Below are 20091 nucleotides of genomic sequence, written 5' to 3'. Positions count from 1 at the left end.
GTAAAATAGTAACGTATTATATATGCTTTTGGTCGTTTCAAATTCTCGAATCGAAATGCTTGAATCGAAGCTGCGCAGTAGATCGTCTCAGTAGATTACACGTACTATAGAATCTATCTGTCGTATAGTACGGTCAGTAATTCGTGCAACGGCCGACAGATGGCGTCGCAGCGTCGATCGTGTGTCACATTGCAGTCACACGTCAAAAACATTTGAAACGTATGTTTAAATATAGAATGTGGTTTAATTATTTACAGTTGCGATGTTTACGCGGTATTATGCGAGAATACGTTGTGCGATATCGTTTCGTAACGGATTGATCGTTGATGTTGAACGAACGTCCTTAACCTTAAAAGAAGGTTAATGTTTTCATTCAACAGAAACGTGTACCTGTGCGAAATTGCTTACAGAAAATGTCACATCGTCTGAGTAACAAACAAAAATTAAAGTCGCTTTTGCAAGTGACCACCACCGCCGCTATGTTTTACGGTGGCCTTTGCTTCTATCAGGGCGATGAGAACTTTTATAACAAATTTGTCATGCCGCTTGCACGGTTGGTGAATCCTGAGGTTGCGCACAATGCAGCAGTGCAGGTATTAAAGTGGGGCCTTTTGTCTATGAAAGATGCAAACGATCCAGCTTCTCTAAATGTCGACGTTTGGGGCATAAAGTTCAAGAATCCGGTAGGAATGGCAGCCGGTTTTGACAAACAAGGAGAAGCTGTAGCTGGCTTGCACAAAATAGGATTTAGCTTTGTAGAAATAGGTGAGTGATATTAATGAATCACGAGTATGGATGATGGATCATAGATTAATATTGTATTGAAATTTTCATTACAGGATCAGTTACACCAAAGCCTCAGCCTGGCAATTTAAAACCAAGACTGTTCAGATTGTTGGAAGACAATGCTGTTGTCAATCGATACGGCTTCAACAGCGAGGGCCACGATATTGTGTGGGAACGTTTGCAAAAGCTCAAGAAGAGTCAGGACTTTGACGGTATTGTCGGGGTTAATTTAGGTAAAAACAAAATATCAGAGGATGCCGCGCAAGATTACATAGATGGCATTAGGAAATTTGCGGACGTGGCAGATTACTTTGTAATCAACGTATCTAGCCCCAATACACCTGGATTGAGAATGTTGCAGAACAAACGTGATTTAGAAGACCTGCTGACAAAAATAAACAACGTCAGACAATCTATACAAAGCAAACAGCCATTGCTGTTGAAACTGGCTCCAGATTTATCAGATTCTGAAAAGCAAGAGATTGCAGATGTAATAGTTAAGAAAAAGTCGAAGGTAGACGGTCTGATATTATGTAATACTACAGTTACGCGTAATAATTTAACAAGCCCTCTCAAGGAGGAACCCGGGGGACTCAGTGGTGCTCCTTTGGCTGACATGTCCACTGCAATGATCTCAGATATGTACAAACGAACACACGGTGCTATTCCTATCATTGGAGTCGGTGGAATATTTACTGGAGCGGACGCTTACGACAAAATTAAAGCTGGCGCTTCTTTGGTGCAAGTTTACACGTCGTTTACGTATCGGGGGCCACCAGTTATAGGAAAGATCAAACGAGAATTGGACGATATGTTGAAAAAGGACGGCCTGAAGTCTATTAAAGACGCGGTCGGAAAAGATGCCAATATTAGATAAACGGTTCTATAGTTACCTGTTAATTTTTGCTACGTTGAAAGCAGTATATCAGAAATATGTACATTTTATACGAGTGACCATGTTGTTTTACAGAAAGTTGTTCAATCGTTGCAGTTCTCATTTTAAACATTATGTATACCTCAGGTACGTAACATTGGCAATAAAGCAACGTCCACGATGAAAAATTCACAACGGCTGACGTTCTTTGCGTAACATTTATTTAAGTAACTGAGTTATACAAACATTTCCATTTGAATCCGTGTGTTTTGTACAATTATTTAGTACATCTATTTAAAAGCATTAAAATACGTCTGCGGTACCTGATACGTTACAACTAATACATTTCGTTCTGCGGTCAGGTCTTACGTACACTATGGTTAATACTCGCTGGTAATGTCTTCTTTGCATGACTTACGATTAAACAATGTCGAGGCACTTGGAAATAGAGTTTTTCTTTTTTGCTTATCTAATTCGAGCATTTTAAAGATTCGTGTACTTTAAAGTTAGAATAAATAATGATATAGTAATTGTAAATCGTTGCGACAACTACGATTATCTCTCTAATGTACATTTTTCTACTCACAGTTACTCTTTAAAAATCAACGTTTGGTACCATTGTTTCTAACAATTCGCTCTAACTCTCGCTACACAATGACAATTAACATAAATATGAATCGTGTAGCGTTAAATTAGTATAGTCGCTGGAAGCTAGAAGCAACGGAAGAATCGATAAAGAATAGATCGTTGTCAGGTTGATAGGCAATTCTTACAAGTTATTACATTTTCAGGTACACAGTTACGATAACATACGAGATACCTCGATGTTAAACGTTAATGTAGACCAAGATTCCCTCCCAGGCCCTGTTCTTTCCTCCACTGGGCTAGTCGTATAGCGTACCAAGCCTAGAAGGTGCAAGCATACATGTGAAATTGTGATTTTCTCTTATCTGACAGCATTGTCAAAATACGGTAGAACTTCCGATAATAGAACAATTGTTTTCTTCGGTATTAAATTTTATTTATTCAATTAGAGACGAGAATAATTGTTAATTTGTTTTTAATATCCGAGAATGCAAATGGAGTTTGTTGTTAAAATACTGGTAAATTATGATCTACCCCGGAAAAAAATTATAAAATTATGAAAAACTAAGTGTACAAGTTATTTGTTAATTTACAGTTGCCAATGGTTAAATTTTATGAACGCTGTTATAGCTGATATTCGTAGCCTATATCAGTAACAAATATTCCGTACAGAAAACGTTATCGAATGATAAAACGTTTCAGTGTCGAGATATATTGGGAAGCTCTATTGTATTTCTCTTTCGGATGGTAAATAAATAAATGATAAAGACCTCGACGTCGGATTCGGAAAGTCCAGTCTCCGCTGCCAAAAGGACGACATCCGCCGTGTGAGGTGCTCTCGGCCATCTGTTGAACTGTTCTTGGAGAACAGCTTCTTGATCCGTCGTCAGACGAATCACTCGAATGTCAGATCCTCTGCTGGGATACTGTGGCGAGGCAGATCGCAGCATCTTATCTGCAAAGAGGAGGAAACCATCATCGATGCAAAACACGTTCGACGCAAGGTCGCCGGGATGACCTCCTGATTAAGAGAAAAAAATCGCGAGAATTATCGCGACAAAAGAAGCGTGAATCAGCGCGGCGCATCGCGAATATATGTAGGTCTTGAATATTCCCTTTTATGGAGAACAAACAGATGGTGATATACCATAAAAAGCGCGAGAACCGACTTGTTGTCTGAAATTGACTTTCGTTACGTAACTCACGCGCCTCGCATTATCACCAGCTCGCAAGTTATGTTACGGAGGCGTGGTAATCGTAATAGTTGTATAATAACGCCGATATTGCATAAACGCGCCTTTGTTGTTTTGCATCTGTCATACAATTATGGTACAAGAACGCGCGAATTGCTTATTTAATCGTGCATTAATTCACGATATCTTTTTAGCAGGATGATCTCTCTGAAGTGGGAGTCACTGTAATTACGAAATTAAAAATTAACCCTTCAGAGCTACTGTATACTAAGAAACTGTTGGAAATTGATACAAACGTTGTTTATAATCTTTTAGCCTAAGCTAAAGTTATGTATATACTTTTTAACTTCATAAAACTTTCATAGTGACAATTTCCATTGTTTCAGACATAATCCTCTGAAGAGAAGAACTTACTCTAGTAGGATGATTCAATATTCAAAATTTGAAACTACAGAAACGCCACAATAATTATACTGTGAGTTTCTGTGCATGTATGAAAGAGGAGATGCAAAAAATATATGAAAGAAAGTATTTGTTCCTGTTTCTTTAATTACGTTTCTAAAGATTTAGAAATGCATAGAAATCCGCAATCCAGTAATAATATTTAATAAGTAATTTACTGCGTCTGACAGTACGTTTAATAGATAAATTAATTATTTTTCAAATCCCTTCGTAAGAATATGAATTTACACAAGTATCAGTAGTGTAGTTACCATTGCCAAATACAAGAGAATGGCAAACTACGTAACAAGTTAACTCGTTTTTTTTTTTTTTCTTTCTTTTCGTTAACAGGTTAAAAAAGGTTAAAAAGTTTTGGAGCAACACGGTCTCTGGTTAAACTCAGCACGATCTCTGCTGCCACGAGATTTAACAACTGTGAAATCCACGCATGTTGGGAGGACGGAACGAGCAACGAGAATAGCGTGACATTGACCCAACGTCAGGGGCGACTCTGCTTTTGGATACATTTCAAAACTCGATTACACGGGAACAGGAATAAGAAGAATCAGGTCGTATTGTCGCCTTCTCCGACGACGTTCAAATATTTCGTTTCGTTCCAACATTTTTTCACGATTTTTCTCTCTTTTTTTTTCCATAGATGCAATCTTTTTTTTCAAACGAAAAAAAAGTGAGGGAAATGGACAAAACTACGCTCGTCGCCAAACATATGACAATCGTGAATATACATAACGTACAAATATATAAATATGTATATACGTACAAGCGAATACGTGGAAGTTTTATCCACTGCGATAGAAGAGAAGAGAACGAAAATTTCAATGGATAAAATTAAATTAAATGGTGCGTGTGTCTTTGGAAATGGAGGTGTTTTAAAAATTTCGGAATCTTTTTTTTTAAATCGAGCCGTGTATTTTCATTTATTTTGTCAATATATTTTTTTTACTCCGTATAAAGTACTGATGTATTTAAAAATTATTAGTTTTATTTGAACGGTACATGAGCGTGTCTCATCTTTCGTAAATCTTATGAAATTCGAGTTAAAATACTTTCACACGCGTAATGGTATTTTTATAGAGTATAAAAACCCGAAAAATCGATTTATAAAATATAATAAAATATAATTAAAAAAATATAAAAAATACATAATTAATTAAAAAAAAATATATGACTATACCTTAAAAAAAGATATAAGGACAATGTCAAAATCTTAAAACACTCCACTTTCAAAAAGATACTACAGAATACTCCGCTTTCAATTTAAAAACAAAATATAGAGACGACGTTAAAATCTCAAAACACTCCATTTTCAGACGAAATTACTCAAACTTGCCGCGTTATTTGGATTGTTTTCAGCCCAATTCTTTTTGTCTGTTATTGAAAAGTTTCTCGAGTTTAATCTTTGCGTCATATCAATTTGATCATATCAAAATGTTTACACGTTTCTTAAAATACTCCTCAACTACTCTACCTTATTGAAACAAGAGCGAAATTAGCGCGAACTGGTAAAAGATCAAATAACGAGCAACAACGATTCAATTTGCCAGATGAAGTTCGTTCGTTCGTTCTAATAGCGTTCTTCCATCTCCTGTCATTTCAAAATTATGACTTGACCCAGTTGAACTATATAACGCGCGGTGAAACGTCACGCGACCGATGTGCTCGTCGGATCTGAATGTTCAATCACTTACTCGGTTCGGTGAATCGGACCCTGTGCGTCGTTCTTTTCACGACATCGCGATCCGGTGGGTAAACGGCGCGTTTCTCACACAGATAGCACTTCCTCTCGTAAAAGTAGGACTGAAGCGTCCTCGGTGCGCTCATCTTCGCGAAACGGATGTCGCCCCAGCCGATAAAAAAACGATCGAACGAACGTTCCTGCGCGCGGTTCACGCGCGACTGATTCCTACCTGCCTTTGTCGCAATTGATTTTACTCGCGTAGCGAGATATAAAAATGTAAATGGGATGCACAGACGTAGGAGAGGCTCAGCCTTGATAGGATGCGCCGATCTAATGAAAGCACCGGTGGCAGAGCGCCTTGCCAAAACGGTTAATTATACCGATTTTGCTTCCGGTTCTGAATCACTCGGTCCATTAAGCCGCCGAAGTACTTGGCCGCTTCTCTGATAAATCAGCTCGTCATTCTTTATTTAAATCATACAACTATTGAATAATACAGCGAATGTATTGGTCGTGACAGGTAGAGAATTGTTTTTTACGTGTCATTGGGATGTTTTTCTTTTTTTTTTATGTACGTCGCTTGTATCCTTTTAGCGATTTTAATTTCGAGTCGGTCTTTTATTGCGAGTTCAGTTTGTTTGACTGACTGTCAGTCGACATGAACTTTTACAGATTCGATCATTAACACTCGAAGCGATATTTTTTATATTTATAATGCGATTACTGTTCAACGCAAGTAAATATTTTACTGTAATAGTTTACCTAATATTAGAGTAATCAAATATCGATTAGTTTTATAATCACAGTTTTTAGATAGCAGTTTTTTTTTTTTACAATTAGTAATAAAACTTGCAGCGTGTTAAGAAATTTTGTAAAACTCGCGTGCGAATGGAACGTTGCAACAAGCGCACAACACAATGGAATACCTTGCACGAAAGTCCAAATCGAATCAGTGTACGATTCCTCTTTAATTCCATTTGCTCGGCTGACGCAAGAAAAAAGTTACTTGACAGTAACGATTGTTCGAAACAATGCATGCACGGTTGGAACTTCCATTTCGCGATCACGTTTCCTACGTGTAAGTGTTACAGGTCGAGCCGAAGTCGGGTTACTTTCTCTTTTAGATTAGGCGATCCTGTTCTCTAAACCGCGATCCGAGCGATCCGCCGAAGCTGATAAGCCCGGCAGGGACAATTTCGCGTTGAAAAGGCGTGCCGTGACATTTCACAGTGTGACGCGTATTTGTTGTTTCACGGCGCGTAGGCGGCGAGTAAAACGCCTTGAGCCGTATGTTTATGGAGCAGCTCCGGTGGAATGTTAAACTTGACCCAGAGATCGGATCGCAACGTGCCGAGGCAAATAGCCACGGACAGAGGCGATCGAGACGATTGTAAAGTCCATCAGGCAAAGTCAGAGACGTTTTGCTCGCTTGCCGACGCGGTCTCGGCCGTGAAAGCGTAAAAAAAATTAAGAGATCAATCGTAGATCCCAAAGTGACGCGTATCAGAGTATTTATCATATATTTCACGAACATAACAGAGTTCTATTAATTTGTTATATTTTTTATATTTTATATTTTCTTTATATTTTCGTCACTATAACAAATGTTTATGTAAATATTTATCTTTATGTTTTCTTTTTATATATTCTTCATACTTTATATTTTTATATATTCTTTATAAATATTTATGTAAATTTTATCTTTATGTTTTCTTTTTGTATATTCTTTATATTCTTGTCGCTATAATTCAAATATTTATGTAAATTTTATCTTTACGTTTTCTTTTTCCAGGATTAATTTAACGAGATTGTGTTCAGAGACTGAGTTCACAAGTCTGAACAGAATGTTTGTACACATAAACAGTATTATTCCTCGATACGAATCTGCCTTGGAACTGTATCACACACGTGTATGTAAAAGAACCTTTGAAATTTCATTAACGCTACAATGAGACACGATTATGTATTGATAACGTATAATTGAAAATGTTTGTGAAAGTTACGAGTAATAAGAAAATTACTATGCTATGGATAGTATTGTCTTGAACGTATACTTTTCAAATGCACGTAATATTGTGATAACAGAGCATGCTGTTTCTACGTTGTATGTTCTGACTGACGTCAAACTATTTTTTATTTTACAATCTTCGCTGAAAAGTATAAATATCTCAATATCGATCGTAACTGCTGCCTTCTTTTGTATTTTTATAAACGACTTCTTTTTTTTTCTGACGATAAATCAAATGGAAAATTTGCCGGATGAAAAATACAAAGCTGAAGGTAGATTTTTTTTCGTGAAAAATGTTTCACGAAATTGGCCATTTTTTTTTAAACGTTTTTCATTCCATTTGGAAAAATCGTGCAACAGTTGCGACACCGAAAGTGATTCCATTATGCATTGACGTTTATTAATTTAATGGACTATCGCAATATCTTTGCAATCTCTCTGAAATATACGTTACGCTACGTACGTTCTTAATTTCGTCGAAAATTTGTAAATATTTTACACAACACGTAACATAGTCGTAAATGTTTCAAACATTTTCACGAGTCTCTTTAATTACAAATTAGTATATAGAGGACTGTTCTCGATGTCTAGATATAGTTCGCGTAATTTTCCAGGTGTGCAGTAAACAGGCAAGTCCTCTTCGGCAAACTGCAGGAAGTCTAGCAAATTTCCCTCGATTTCCTGCTGATACACCGAACCAGCGAATCTCGATTGGATGGCTTGACGATCATTGTCTTTTAACTGAAGATTCGTCACAATATAATATTTGATGAGTTTCGGACGAAGAACTAGATTGCGAATATTTATGTAAATTTGTGTTTTCTCTTTCATTTTAATTTCGTAGGACTTGTCGGTATGATATGTAGAAAATTATACGAGAACATTAATTTGCATAAAAAATCCGCGGTCTATTTATATATGAATTTATAATATATAAATTCTCGACTCACCACGTTCCATTCGGATTTCATTAGCGCACGAATGCAATCGTCAACCAAGGACTGGCCAGGAATTGCCTATCGCGAGAAAAAGTTTATTCGGCTTTCGATCGTCAAGTGGACTATTTTTATTTCCCCCACTCTCACCGTTTTCGACAGGAGCGTAGCTCGATTCTCCACTCGAAGACACTCGAATCTATCGTAGAAGACCGCCATTGCCCACGGTTCCCGGAAGTACGCGTAAAAATCGGCGATCAGCGATTTCTGTCACGGTGAAATTATTCAAGATCGTTGCTCGTAATTTCTACCCTTTGACAGTGTCGTTGATAGAAGTAAATATTTTTTTTTCTGGATGGTATTTTGTTTTCAAAATAAATAAAAATGTAGTAATGACGCAATCTTTAAGAAACATTGAGGAATGGAAATAAAAACTGAAAGTTTCCATCTCCAATTTTTTGACATCGATACTTGCAAAATAGCCCGAAAGAAACGATCATTTTTCAGATGAAAAACAGATTTAATAATAATCAAGTTTGAAATATGTACGATTTTATTCAAAAAAAAAAAAATGCAAGAGATCTGAAGAAAGAGAAAATTATTTTGTCAAAGGGTTAATGCCTGAAATACATTTACAAATTAAGAAAAATTTTACTTCAAAGCGTGTCTTCAACTCGTTCAGCAAGCTTTCGTGCTTTCCATACAACGTGATCATATGATGAACCTCGATATTCTAAGGTACCAAACAATCATTACACTGATACCAAACAAATTACCACTGTTCAAAAAGCGTAGAAATCATGCCTCTTTACCTGTTTGGTGAAACACGTTACTGTCTCTATTACGTCGAATCGATTCAATCGTATGCGAAAGTAACCAATGTCTGACGTGCACGATCCAGTTACCAGCACTTGACCCTAAACACGACACTGTTCGAACAAAATTTCGTCACGAAACTTCAGGAGCAAGGCTACAGCGAAAACTCACGTAAATGTTATAATGAATCGCAAGCCGTCGCATCATGTGTTTCCCAGGCTTTCCCACGTAAAGATACCGATAACCACCGGGCAAAGTACAGGCCACGACTTTTGGTGTTCGAAACACGGGTATTGCCAAAACTTTCTTGCGTCTTTCGGGCGCTTCCTCCGGCGTCTCGACACCTCGATGTTCGTTTTCGATGATCGATCGAAGAATCCTCGCCAACTGTCAAACATCAACGATGTTCGATTTGAAGATTCGAGTTGTTCACAGTGGAATATTGTCGGCACGATTTTATGAATCGCAAGTTACGAGTTACAAGTATTGATGAATTGTACGACAAGTAATAAATTTAGTGACAATATAAATAATTGCAATATAATAAACACAATTTGAATAATTAAATATAAATAATTACAATTAATATAAATATAAATAATAATTATAAGTACAATTTGAATAATTAAATATAAATAATTACAATAAATATAAATAAATATAAATATAAATAATAATTATAATAAATACAATTTGAATAATTAAATATAAATAATTACAACAAATATAAATAAACATTAATATAAGTATAAATAATAATTATAATAAGTACAATTTGAATAATTACAATTAAATAATAAATACAATTTGAATAATTAAATATAAATAATTACAATAAATATAAATAAATATAAATGATAATTATAATAAATACAATTTGAATAATTAAATATAAATAATTACAATAAATATAAATAAATATAAATGATAATTATAATAAATACAATTTGAATAATTAAATATAAATAATTACAATAAATATAAATAAATATAAATGATAATTATAATAAATACAATTTGAATAATTAAATATAAATAATTACAATAAATATAAATATAAATAATAATTATAATAAATACAATTTGAATAATTCAACGTAAAGTTCGATGTATGAAATAGAAGCGAAAATTTAGTAAAATTCAATTTCGTACAGCGAGAATAAATTTTCGTATAGTATCAAATATCAATTTAATTTAATAAAATAAAAATTTAGCATTAAAATGTTATCCGAGTGTGACGATTCCAACGATATAACTCGTGACTTGTAAAATTTACCAATACAAGAGAAATTTCTACTAACTTTCTCGCCTATCTCTATGCTATTGAAATGCACGTGTTGCCAGATCTCCGAGTAGAACCTCCTGCAATACTTGGTTATGGTACCAGCGGCGAATATCGACGGATCGTTCGTTCTCAATTCCGTGTCTATGATCAACTGGCCGTCGAACATCAACCCAGACTTACAGATCGCTGAAACCGATGGAATTGGTGAATCATAGCCGACGATCACGCGATTATTGTTCCGTTGATGTCGAGCATTGGCAGTCACCCAAGAATATCGTCATGTTGATGGTCTTCTCGCGAAAATTTACCAGGGCGTCGCATTCCAGCGTTCTCAGCTTGCCTTTCAAACGGACGACGATCGTTTCAATCATTCTTCCATCTAACGAATCTCTTAGGTTCCAATCGGTCAATTCCCATCCCACGAGTATCTCGATGTTGCTCCTTGAAATCGACTTCATCACCTCTGCGTACACCTTTGAACGCACCGACGAGCGTTTCTTCAGAGACGAGTTACGAGTTTTAATGAATAATTGTTAATGCACGATTCGGCTGTCTTTCGGGTTCTAAATACTGAAATGTTGAGCTTGAACTGCAAATTGCTGAGTGTCAAACTCCCCGAAAATCTTGTTTGTGAAATTTTTGTGTGACTCTGAGAGAAAGAATTATTGTGTCCAAGAAATACTAGTTTTTTTTTCATTTCCTTCGAATTATTTGAAAACCCTATCCTTGAGGAGATGAAGGTTTTTTTCCTTATAATTTTGAAATGAAAATTGAATTAAAAATATTAGAAATGAATGCCTTCGCAGACGAGATATAAAAATAATTTAAAGGGTGTAATAATTCAGGATGATGATTGTCTAATATACAGAGCTTATGTCAGAGAGATCCATAGAAATTCCTACGAGGAAAAAGAGGAAATTCTCTTTGTACTTCGCAGTTATCGAAGAAGGCACTTTCGTGAGTTTCGCATTCTTGCAACGGCGGCTGGATCAGTGTGATCCAAGATCCCTCTATCCCAAATTCGAGCAGTCCTTGAAGGGCGCAGTAGCAATCGATATTGTGCCCGTAAATAATAATTCTCTCTGGAAAGATACACATCGCATATCAACTCTTCGATTTCCAATTTCCTGTGGAATCTAATCTCGACGACCAACTTTCACGTTTCAAATTGTCCGTCAGCTTGTTGATCTTCTCCAGGCAGATAGCTGCTTCTGCATCGTCATTGATAGTCAAACAATTCCAAGGTGTTTCGTGTTCCAAAAATTCTCTACGCAAGGAGAAAGATTATGGTCGTTGTTTGTTCTATTTCGGGGAATTTTCATTTGCTCGGTTTACCCTCTTCTTTGTTCCTCCAGCTCGTCTTGAAACCAAGGACGCTGGTACTGCATCCCGCACGTGAGAATCAGATAATCGTACGTAATGTTCCCTTGGTGCATCACTGTCACGTATTTTTCTTTCCTATCGATCGCAGAGAGTGACTCATTCATACGTGTTGTACAAAACGTATGTTGAAATTGAGATTCATTCAATTTGAATTGAACGAAACACGATCATCGTGATCATATTGATAAAGTTTGAAACAAGATCGAGATTTTTGTCACGGAGAAGGTGCGGAGATATTTATTTTATGCTGAGATCATAAAAGTATTTGAATCAATAAAGTCACAATAATTTGGAAATCATCCATTAGTATGTATTAATTATTAAATGCACGATTCTTTTTGAATGAAATAGATAGAAAACACTTTGAAGTTGCCAGTTGCAATATTAAATTTGGCAAAATCTTACAAAAAGAATAATTTTTCATCTTTTATCAAAATAGAAATATAGTTATTACGTGGTATGTATATTGCGTATATGGTTGTACAATTTTTTAATTATTTTAATTTAAAAACTTTCGATCTTATTTCGTCACTTTTAAATTTTACCAATATAATCGTGTATTAATAAAATACACCATGGCATTGCTCACTCTAGTATCAATACTAAAACTACCGACGTGTGAAGCATAAAATTTCCATCAGAGACATTAACTTTATAATGTCAAGGTTGTACAATTTTTTAATTATTTTAATTTAAAAACTTTCAATCTTATTTAGTCACTTTTAAATTTTACCAATATAATCGTGTATTAATAAAATACATCATGGCATTGCTCACTCTAGTATCAATACTAAAACTACCGACGTGTGAAGCATAAAATTTCCACCAAAGACATTAACTTTATAATACAACAAATTACACAAGCAATTTTACTTCAAGAGTAATTCAAATCTTTAAAAATACACTGTTCTGTATCTATAAAATTTCCATCAGAAGTGATAAATTGGTCATTTGGACCACTTGGATGAAATTACAAAAAAATTTCAACGAATGTTCGTAAAAGTTCTGTTTCATTTCTGAGAAATGTTCAAATACTTCTACGCATCATCGCTATGGATGCACGATGCATCGTTCGTTTCCTCGTCACCTCTGAATCGATATCACTGTTCCATATACGAGATTAATCCAAGAACGCGCGCCTGTCAGTCGACGATATTTTCGACAGTATCGACCTTTGAAGGGTAGCAAACGCTCGCTCGTTTCATCCTCCTCTTCGAAGGGCAAACCGTTCGGCGATATCAGAGTGATGTTCGCGAATCGCACGAAGCTGTGTCTAAATTGAATGAGAAAAGAGAGAGAGAGAGAGAGAGTAGCACCTCTTTCTTCCAAATTTCCTTCAATTCGTTTACCCAAAGGCAAGCTGCTCGACGAACGCAACGCCGCAATCCGAGGCGCCGACCACGACCACCTTCGAATCGATGATCGACCTCGGCATCATCGCCAGCCTCGGTGTCGTCATAAAAAGCGAAAATGGCTCGTCCTTCTGTTCGTCGGGCTCGTCAGTTTCCACGAGACCGTAATACTTGTATTCTATTCTTTTACGAGGTTTCACGGGAATCATCGAGTTCAAGCAGATCGTTAGGGGATGCGTACGAGTCTGAAACGTTAGAAATTATTATCCCTCATCGTTTTCGCAATTCACCGTCGCGCGTGTGAATTTTAAATGGCAACCGTCGTCGAGAAATCTTTGGACGGTTTTTGCTGTTTCAGACTGTATTACTCTGTGAATGAATAACATAGTTGCTTACTATGAAATTAGATATTAAATATCGAAAATTAAATTGAACGCTGTAACAATCGATGACGCTGATAACCGACGACGCTAAAGTTTAAATATTTGCACGTACACACTCGGTACGTTTCTGTTTTCTTACCATTTTTGCAAATCTTATATACTGATCCTTCAACTGAACCGATATCGATTTCATTCAGACGAAACTACAGTAATTTAGATTTAAATTACTTTTAATTTAATTATACCTCATCGACGATCCCCGTTACAAAATAAAATATTAAATACCACGAATTTTAACCACTCGCGCTGGACCAACTGATTGCGGACCATAACGAGCGACCGAACCGTACACAGTAACTCGTCGCTGTCTTTTTGAACTCGTCGGTATATGATATCACTGAATAGAAATTTATTTAGAAGTAATAAATTTATTATTTGTTTTGTCCGGGTTATACTTAAAATATGGTTAAAACTCATGAAATATTGCAATTTTGGAACAAAAAGTTCTCGACGTGTGTGGCACGTCATTCCAACGCAAGAGGTGTTAAAAAACTGACGTAAATCACTGCGGCCGTCTACAAATAAAACTTCTGGGCGAAAGTTACTTTCCGCTCATCGATGAAAGATTAATTCGTCAATTTTCATTAATTCGTCAATTTTCATTTTTCATTTTCATTAAACGTCCCAAGACCTTTCGAACGAAAAGTGCCAGTTCCGTCGCGAGGAATGTTTACCAATGCGCTCGACGCTTTTTCCGCGAGACGATAGTAAAGAACGATCATGCCGCTGAAACGGGAGATCTCGCAGAAGAAGTAGGGCAGATGAACGGAGAAAATCGGCATCAGGATGAAATGTAGAATACGCCCGTACGCGTCGCCACGTATATTCATCTCCGCGATGTAATCTTCCACGTGATAACGCCGCCTGACGTACGTGACTTCATTCTCGGCGCTGATGTATTCACCGCAAGTAAAGAATTTCGTAAAGAATTCAGAATTTTACCGTATTTAAATATACTGTCCGAGCTTACCGAAGAATCGTTACGCCTACAATCATGTCGTTCCATTGAAACACGTAACACCGCGTTCCTGATGGCTTTCGGTTCATCGCGGCGTCGAAGTCCATCAAAACCTGTTTCGATTTTGGAACTCTTTGCAAAAGATCCAGCACGCCCTCCCTGTCGGAGAACATCGCCTCTCGGATTCTTATCTGGCCCAGAAGAGCGGCACGATGCGTCACGTACAAGGTCATCGGATAATCCTTGTTGCACTTCAACGGCACGCGCTGTGCATTGTTCAAAAAAGATGGTCAACAGGTCTCCGATTTTGTTTTTAAATGCACGTCAATTTATTTATTCGTTGTTTGGCTATTTTGCCAAGTGGTACCAGTTTAACCAGTGGTACGAACTCTGCTGGTTTAGTCGTGAAACGATTTCTTTTCAACCACTTGCGCTGGCAACTGATTGCGGACCATAACGAGTGACCAAACACCGTATATACAATAATTCGTCGCTTTCTTTCCGAACCCGTCGGTACGATATCACTGGATAGAGATTATTGAGAAGTAATAAATTTATTATTTGTTTTGCCTGGGTATATATATATATATACTTAAATATAATTAAAACTGAGGAAATATTGCAATTTTGAGACAAAAAACTCTACATGCGTGGCACCGTCATTCCAGCGCAAGAGGTGAACCACTTGCGCCGGCAACTGATTGCGGACCATAACGAGTGACCAAACACCGTATATACAATAATTCGTCGATTTCTTTTTGAACCCGTCGGTACGATATCACTGGATAGAGATTATTGAGAAGTAATAAATATTTATTATTTGTTTTGCCTGTTTTGTTTTACTTAAATATACTTAAAACAATTAAGAGAAAATATTTATTACAATTTTGAAACAAAAAATCCTCGACGTGCGTGGCACGTCATTCCAGCGCAAGAGGTTAACGATCCAACGATCAGATCTCCGAAGATTTAGGCAACGTAGAGAGTAGACTGTAGAGTTTTATCATTCATGAAATTTACATATGTTCATCGCTGAACTGACATTCAAATATGTATAGAAGATATTCAAAACATAGATACCGTTTCTTTACTCGCGTTTTACAGAGATAAGAGTTTGCATAAATATTCGCCCATGTATTTTTATAAATATGAAATTAAAGAAATAGAAATTAACATAAATTGTAAGTTCAATAACGACGATGGTTGAAATTAAAAATACGTGGATCTCGAATCGTGAAAGAAAACGCAGAAACGTACCACGAAGTGTTTGAGAAGGGGGAGGAAAGGATGAGAGAACGGCAGAAGTGTCACACAGTAGTCCATTTCGGGATAACACTCGAACGCAGCCTCGACGAAGTTCCTGCTCCAGCGACATTTCATTTCGTCCCTCATCGTGAAAATCTCCAGAACGAACGCGTTAACGTCGCCGTGATAAACTGGCTGCGAAGGGGCGTCGATCTTGTCGAACACCAAATCTTCGAAGAACTCGCGAGACATAACCACAGTTCTCCCTTTTTTTTTTTTTTTTGGAAAAATGTATCTCGTTTGATTTCACTTTCTATCTTCTTCTTTTTTTTTTTTTTTTATTATTTTATTTCGAAACAAGTCGAGAATTTAAAACTCACGTGGAATCCTGAAGAACGACTCCGCGAACGCGCTGCTCATCACTTTCATCTGATAGTAATTGGTAACCGTCGATCGCGGATCGAGGAAAAACAGTAACGATGGATCAGTCGATATCTTCGCAAACGTAGGTCGTTCGAATTCCAACAACAGTTGGCTGTTGGACGTCACAGTGGTTCGAGAAGTATTAAAGTCTGCGTCCTTGAAGGCTTCCATACTCCCTTCCGGTGAAAGTTTCTCGGAGAATCTAACACGGTGTGAACGTATCGGACTTGAATGAGTCTAACGGATAAATCTATCGAAGACAAGACGGCTTCGAATATTTTCGTTCCAGAAGATTATGTTTTTCCTCCTCTATTACTTATACTCTTAGAGAATTGCATTTAAGACAGGCGTATTCCTAAATTTCGGCGAGATGACAGAGTAACAATTGCTATACACGTATGCACAAAAATTCAGAGCACGTGAACGTTTCAAAAGAAATAAATTCTTCAATAAATACTTCGTTTATTGGAATACCACTGGAATTTCGTTCAATTATATTCAAAGGTCAAAATAACATTTTTTATTTCTCAGAAGAAAAAAAAAATGTAGGAAGAAATTTACTTTGGTCAAAAAGTAAAGGATGCTCCACACAATATTTATAAATAGATTTAAACGATCATAAAAATATCGATGAATTTAGCAAACTAGAAAGACGATGCAAAAGAAATGTAGCTCGAAACAAAGATATCAAAAGTGCTAACTCTTTCGTAGGTTCGTCGCGAGGTGTTCTCGAGAAAATGGAGAAGAAAATTTCGCTGGCTGGTTGCATGATTTCCGGGGGATACTTGTCCATTTCGTGAGGTTTTCTGAGACCGTTGTACGGTATTAACTCGAAATTCTCGTTGAGCGTATCCAGGTCGATATTGCTGTTCAGAAACATCACACCGGTGGCCAAACCTTCGTCATCCTCGGAAACGATCAATCGTCGACAATTGTCAGGATGGCGGACTATCTCGCTGACGTAGAATTCCCCGTAGAATTCTTTCACGAGACTCGTTTCTGCGTCGATGATCGTTACTACGTCGTCGTTATCCTCTTCTCTATCACGTAGAAAGCAAAATTTCGATTTTAGCAAGCGAATGTGTCACTAAAATATTTGAGTTCAATTTGGAATAGTTATGGAAATTTTATGATAAAAAGATAAAAAATGATTTATAAAAAGAAGATTTCTTACGTAAAAATAAATTGAAAAAATATAGAATGAAGCATTTTTCAATTTTCAAAGTTGATTTAAAAAAAAAAGACTTTATCCTACATTTTCAACTTATTACATCCTCATAATTAGAATAATCATTGGAACAATTAATTAGTTAGGATCATATAAAATTCTTTCTTCTCTCATTTTTAATTAATTTAATTTCTTCAACGTTTTCTTTTTTATTCGAAAATTCTCTTGTTATTCTTAATTTTCATTTTATTTTCGACCCTTGCTTGGACCTCGCGCCAATTTTTTTCATCCAATCAATAGAAAAACGAAACAAACTCAAAAGATCCTTAACTCACACAACGCGTCGAACTTTCAGCCTGGGATTTTCTAGGTGACGATTGGTCATGTAGATCGACTGCACGGAGGGCTTATCGGTCAAGTATCGTGGCGGGATCTTGATCATCTGCTGTTCGAACACGTCCACGCCTGCTGGAAAATTACAGCCACCTACGGTGGTCTTGAACCACGTCGGCCAACCAAGAGATCGATCTTTGGCTCACGTATAATAATCCGAGGAGGTATCACGAGGATCACGTGCTGCAAATACGACGTGACGTTGAACAGCCCGGTCAGAAGGTCCGCGAAGAAATGGCCGGTGTATCGTCTGTCCCAGACGAGGATGTGCACGAACATCGAATTCCTTTCTGTCACATCTTCGGCCCTTTGTTCGATCAATCGTTCGTCGATCACAGAAACATTTTAACTTCTTTGTGGTACACATTTGGACTTGTATATTTATGCAAATGATTTAGATTTCGATGGAGAGAGAGGGATTTAAATTTAAATTTTGATTTGAAGAAAGACTTTCACTTCGCACTACAGAGAGTTATAAATATTTTATACACTGTAGAAAGTGTGTAAATTTATAAATAATAAAATTTATCAATTTATAAAGATTTATAATATAAAATTTATAAATAAGTTATAAATATTTTATACATTTTTTTATATATCGTATATACGCATTTTTATATATATACATTTTTTATATATTATAAAAATATATAAAATTAATATAAATATTTAAAATAATATATAAAATTAATATAAATATGTAAAATAATATATAAAATTAATATAAAAAATATATATTTATATATTTTTATATATACATTTTTTATATATTTTTTATATATATTATTTTATATATATACATTTTTTATATATTTTATATTTTTATATATTTTTTATATATTATCGTATATACGCATTTTTATATATATACATTTTTTATATATCGTATATACGCATTTTTTTAAATTCTGAAATTTAATTTAATTCAAATTCTGAAATTTCCCGCAAACACATAGAAATCGGCAGTCGACTCGTGTTCGTAGGAAATTACTTGCTAGATTGCGTCGTAAATAGAAAATGATCGACGTATGGTGAGTTGATACCTCGACAACCAACCGAATGAAATTTATACGAAACAGAAGTAGTATAGTTTTCGTTACTTGTACAACGTGTACAACCAAGTCAGCCAATCGTCCGGAGCCACCGAGGGCACGTTCGAATAATTGCAAAGACATATGCCTGAAATGATCTCGCACTTCTCGTTACATTGCACCATTGATAGACAGCTCGCCTCGCTGGAAATTAATATTTCCTGCTATCATGTTTCAAAACTGTCGGACGAATAGCTACAATTCAATGAAATTTCCCGACCATTTTTTTTTAAATTACGCGTAATAGCCAGAATTTATTTAAATTACGTATAATAGCTACCCTTTTAGAATAAGAAATTCCACTGTGAAATTCATTTCACATCTACGAAAAGACGTGTTTTTAAGATGAAAAAAAAAAAAAAACAGGCATTCCAAAGTGTAATCCTAACGTCAAGCGATTGTACTTCCATCTGGATAACAAACGATTGCACGCAACGCGTTTTATTTTTAGAAAATGAATCGAGGTCCACCGCGGCAGAAATTGAAAAGGTATTCAACAGCCACGTTGAAAATTTTACGATACTAAAAGTAACCACGATCTTTTTCAACTCGAGGATCGTTAGTCGCAGGTTGAGAATTGTTTTTTTTAGTTCGAAGGACTTGGTTGATCGAGTATACAAAATGCGTTCGAGGTCCACGTCGCCGAAAATCTCGTATGTCTCCGGATGTATCAGTTGCTCGATGTTAGGCAAATCGGCGTGCTCCATTTGCCTGACGCCGAAAATCTTCGACGCTGGATCTAAGCTTCTCCTCCCGAGAAAATACGCTTCCGGATCGCCTAGCCATATGTTCATTTTCCTTCTTTCATAACCGCGACGACAGTTGTTGGCGAGCCGAATCTTCGATAATCGATCGTATTAACGAAACATTGTGCGGCTATTTTCAGAATCAAAAGGAACGAAGAGAGTCGTTTTGTTGAGTCGCTTTGTCATGGTTTTCAATTTTTCCGTCGTTACGTTAATTAAATACGCCAGTTATCTGCTTCCTAATAAATTTATCACACGTAGATCCGC

At 36.2% G+C, this 20091-nt stretch overlaps 3 protein-coding genes and 1 long non-coding RNA gene across 5 annotated transcripts; 2 read left to right on the top strand and 2 right to left on the bottom strand.

Annotated features, from left to right (window-relative positions):
* The first annotated feature begins 146 nt into the window (after positions 1–146).
* Positions 147–3915, top strand: LOC122537390 (dihydroorotate dehydrogenase (quinone), mitochondrial). Of its 2 annotated transcripts, XR_006308618.1 has the most exons (3): positions 147–765; positions 840–1807; positions 3825–3915. XR_006308618.1 is itself a non-coding variant. In XM_043670507.1 (2 exons), the coding sequence occupies exons 1-2, from the start codon at positions 414–416 to the stop codon at positions 1661–1663; spliced, it is 1176 nt and encodes a 391-aa protein (XP_043526442.1). In that variant the 5' UTR covers positions 147–413; the 3' UTR covers positions 1664–1852. The 2 variants fall into 2 exon arrangements, 1 of the variants encoding a protein (XP_043526442.1); XM_043670507.1 differs by lacking the exon at positions 3825–3915 and having other exon boundaries at positions 840–1852.
* Positions 2126–5817, bottom strand: LOC122537395. Its single transcript, XM_043670515.1, has 3 exons — positions 5589–5817; positions 3016–3200; positions 2126–2566 (listed from the first exon to the last, which is right to left on the bottom strand). Exons 1-3 carry the CDS (start codon positions 5719–5721, stop codon positions 2495–2497), a joined length of 390 nt encoding a protein of 129 aa, XP_043526450.1. The 5' UTR covers positions 5722–5817; the 3' UTR covers positions 2126–2494.
* LOC122537396 lies at positions 3970–8289 on the top strand. Its single transcript, XR_006308619.1, has 3 exons — positions 3970–4740; positions 7371–7488; positions 8201–8289. It is a non-coding gene; the product is annotated as an uncharacterized LOC122537396 (long non-coding RNA).
* LOC122537386 (cilia- and flagella-associated protein 61-like) lies at positions 7858–18447 on the bottom strand. The gene is made up of 20 exons (XM_043670497.1): positions 18134–18447; positions 17930–18062; positions 17128–17466; positions 16384–16628; positions 16016–16269; positions 14771–15024; positions 14475–14691; positions 13355–13602; positions 13093–13278; positions 11958–12080; positions 11777–11889; positions 11553–11704; positions 10888–11095; positions 10639–10808; positions 9509–9724; positions 9334–9438; positions 9177–9254; positions 8672–8788; positions 8537–8602; positions 7858–8327 (listed from the first exon to the last, which is right to left on the bottom strand). Exons 1-20 carry the CDS (start codon positions 18264–18266, stop codon positions 8139–8141), a joined length of 3546 nt encoding a protein of 1181 aa, XP_043526432.1. The 5' UTR covers positions 18267–18447; the 3' UTR covers positions 7858–8138.
* Between the last annotated feature and the right edge of the window lie 1644 nt (positions 18448–20091).

The sequence above is a fragment of the Frieseomelitta varia genome, unplaced genomic scaffold (genome assembly GCF_011392965.1).
Source record: "Frieseomelitta varia isolate USP_RPSP 00005682 unplaced genomic scaffold, Fvar_1.2 scaffold_906, whole genome shotgun sequence".
Lineage (NCBI taxonomy): Eukaryota > Metazoa > Arthropoda > Insecta > Hymenoptera > Apidae > Frieseomelitta > Frieseomelitta varia.
Note: the sequence above shows the minus strand (reverse complement) of the source record. Positions and strands in the feature narration are given on the sequence as shown.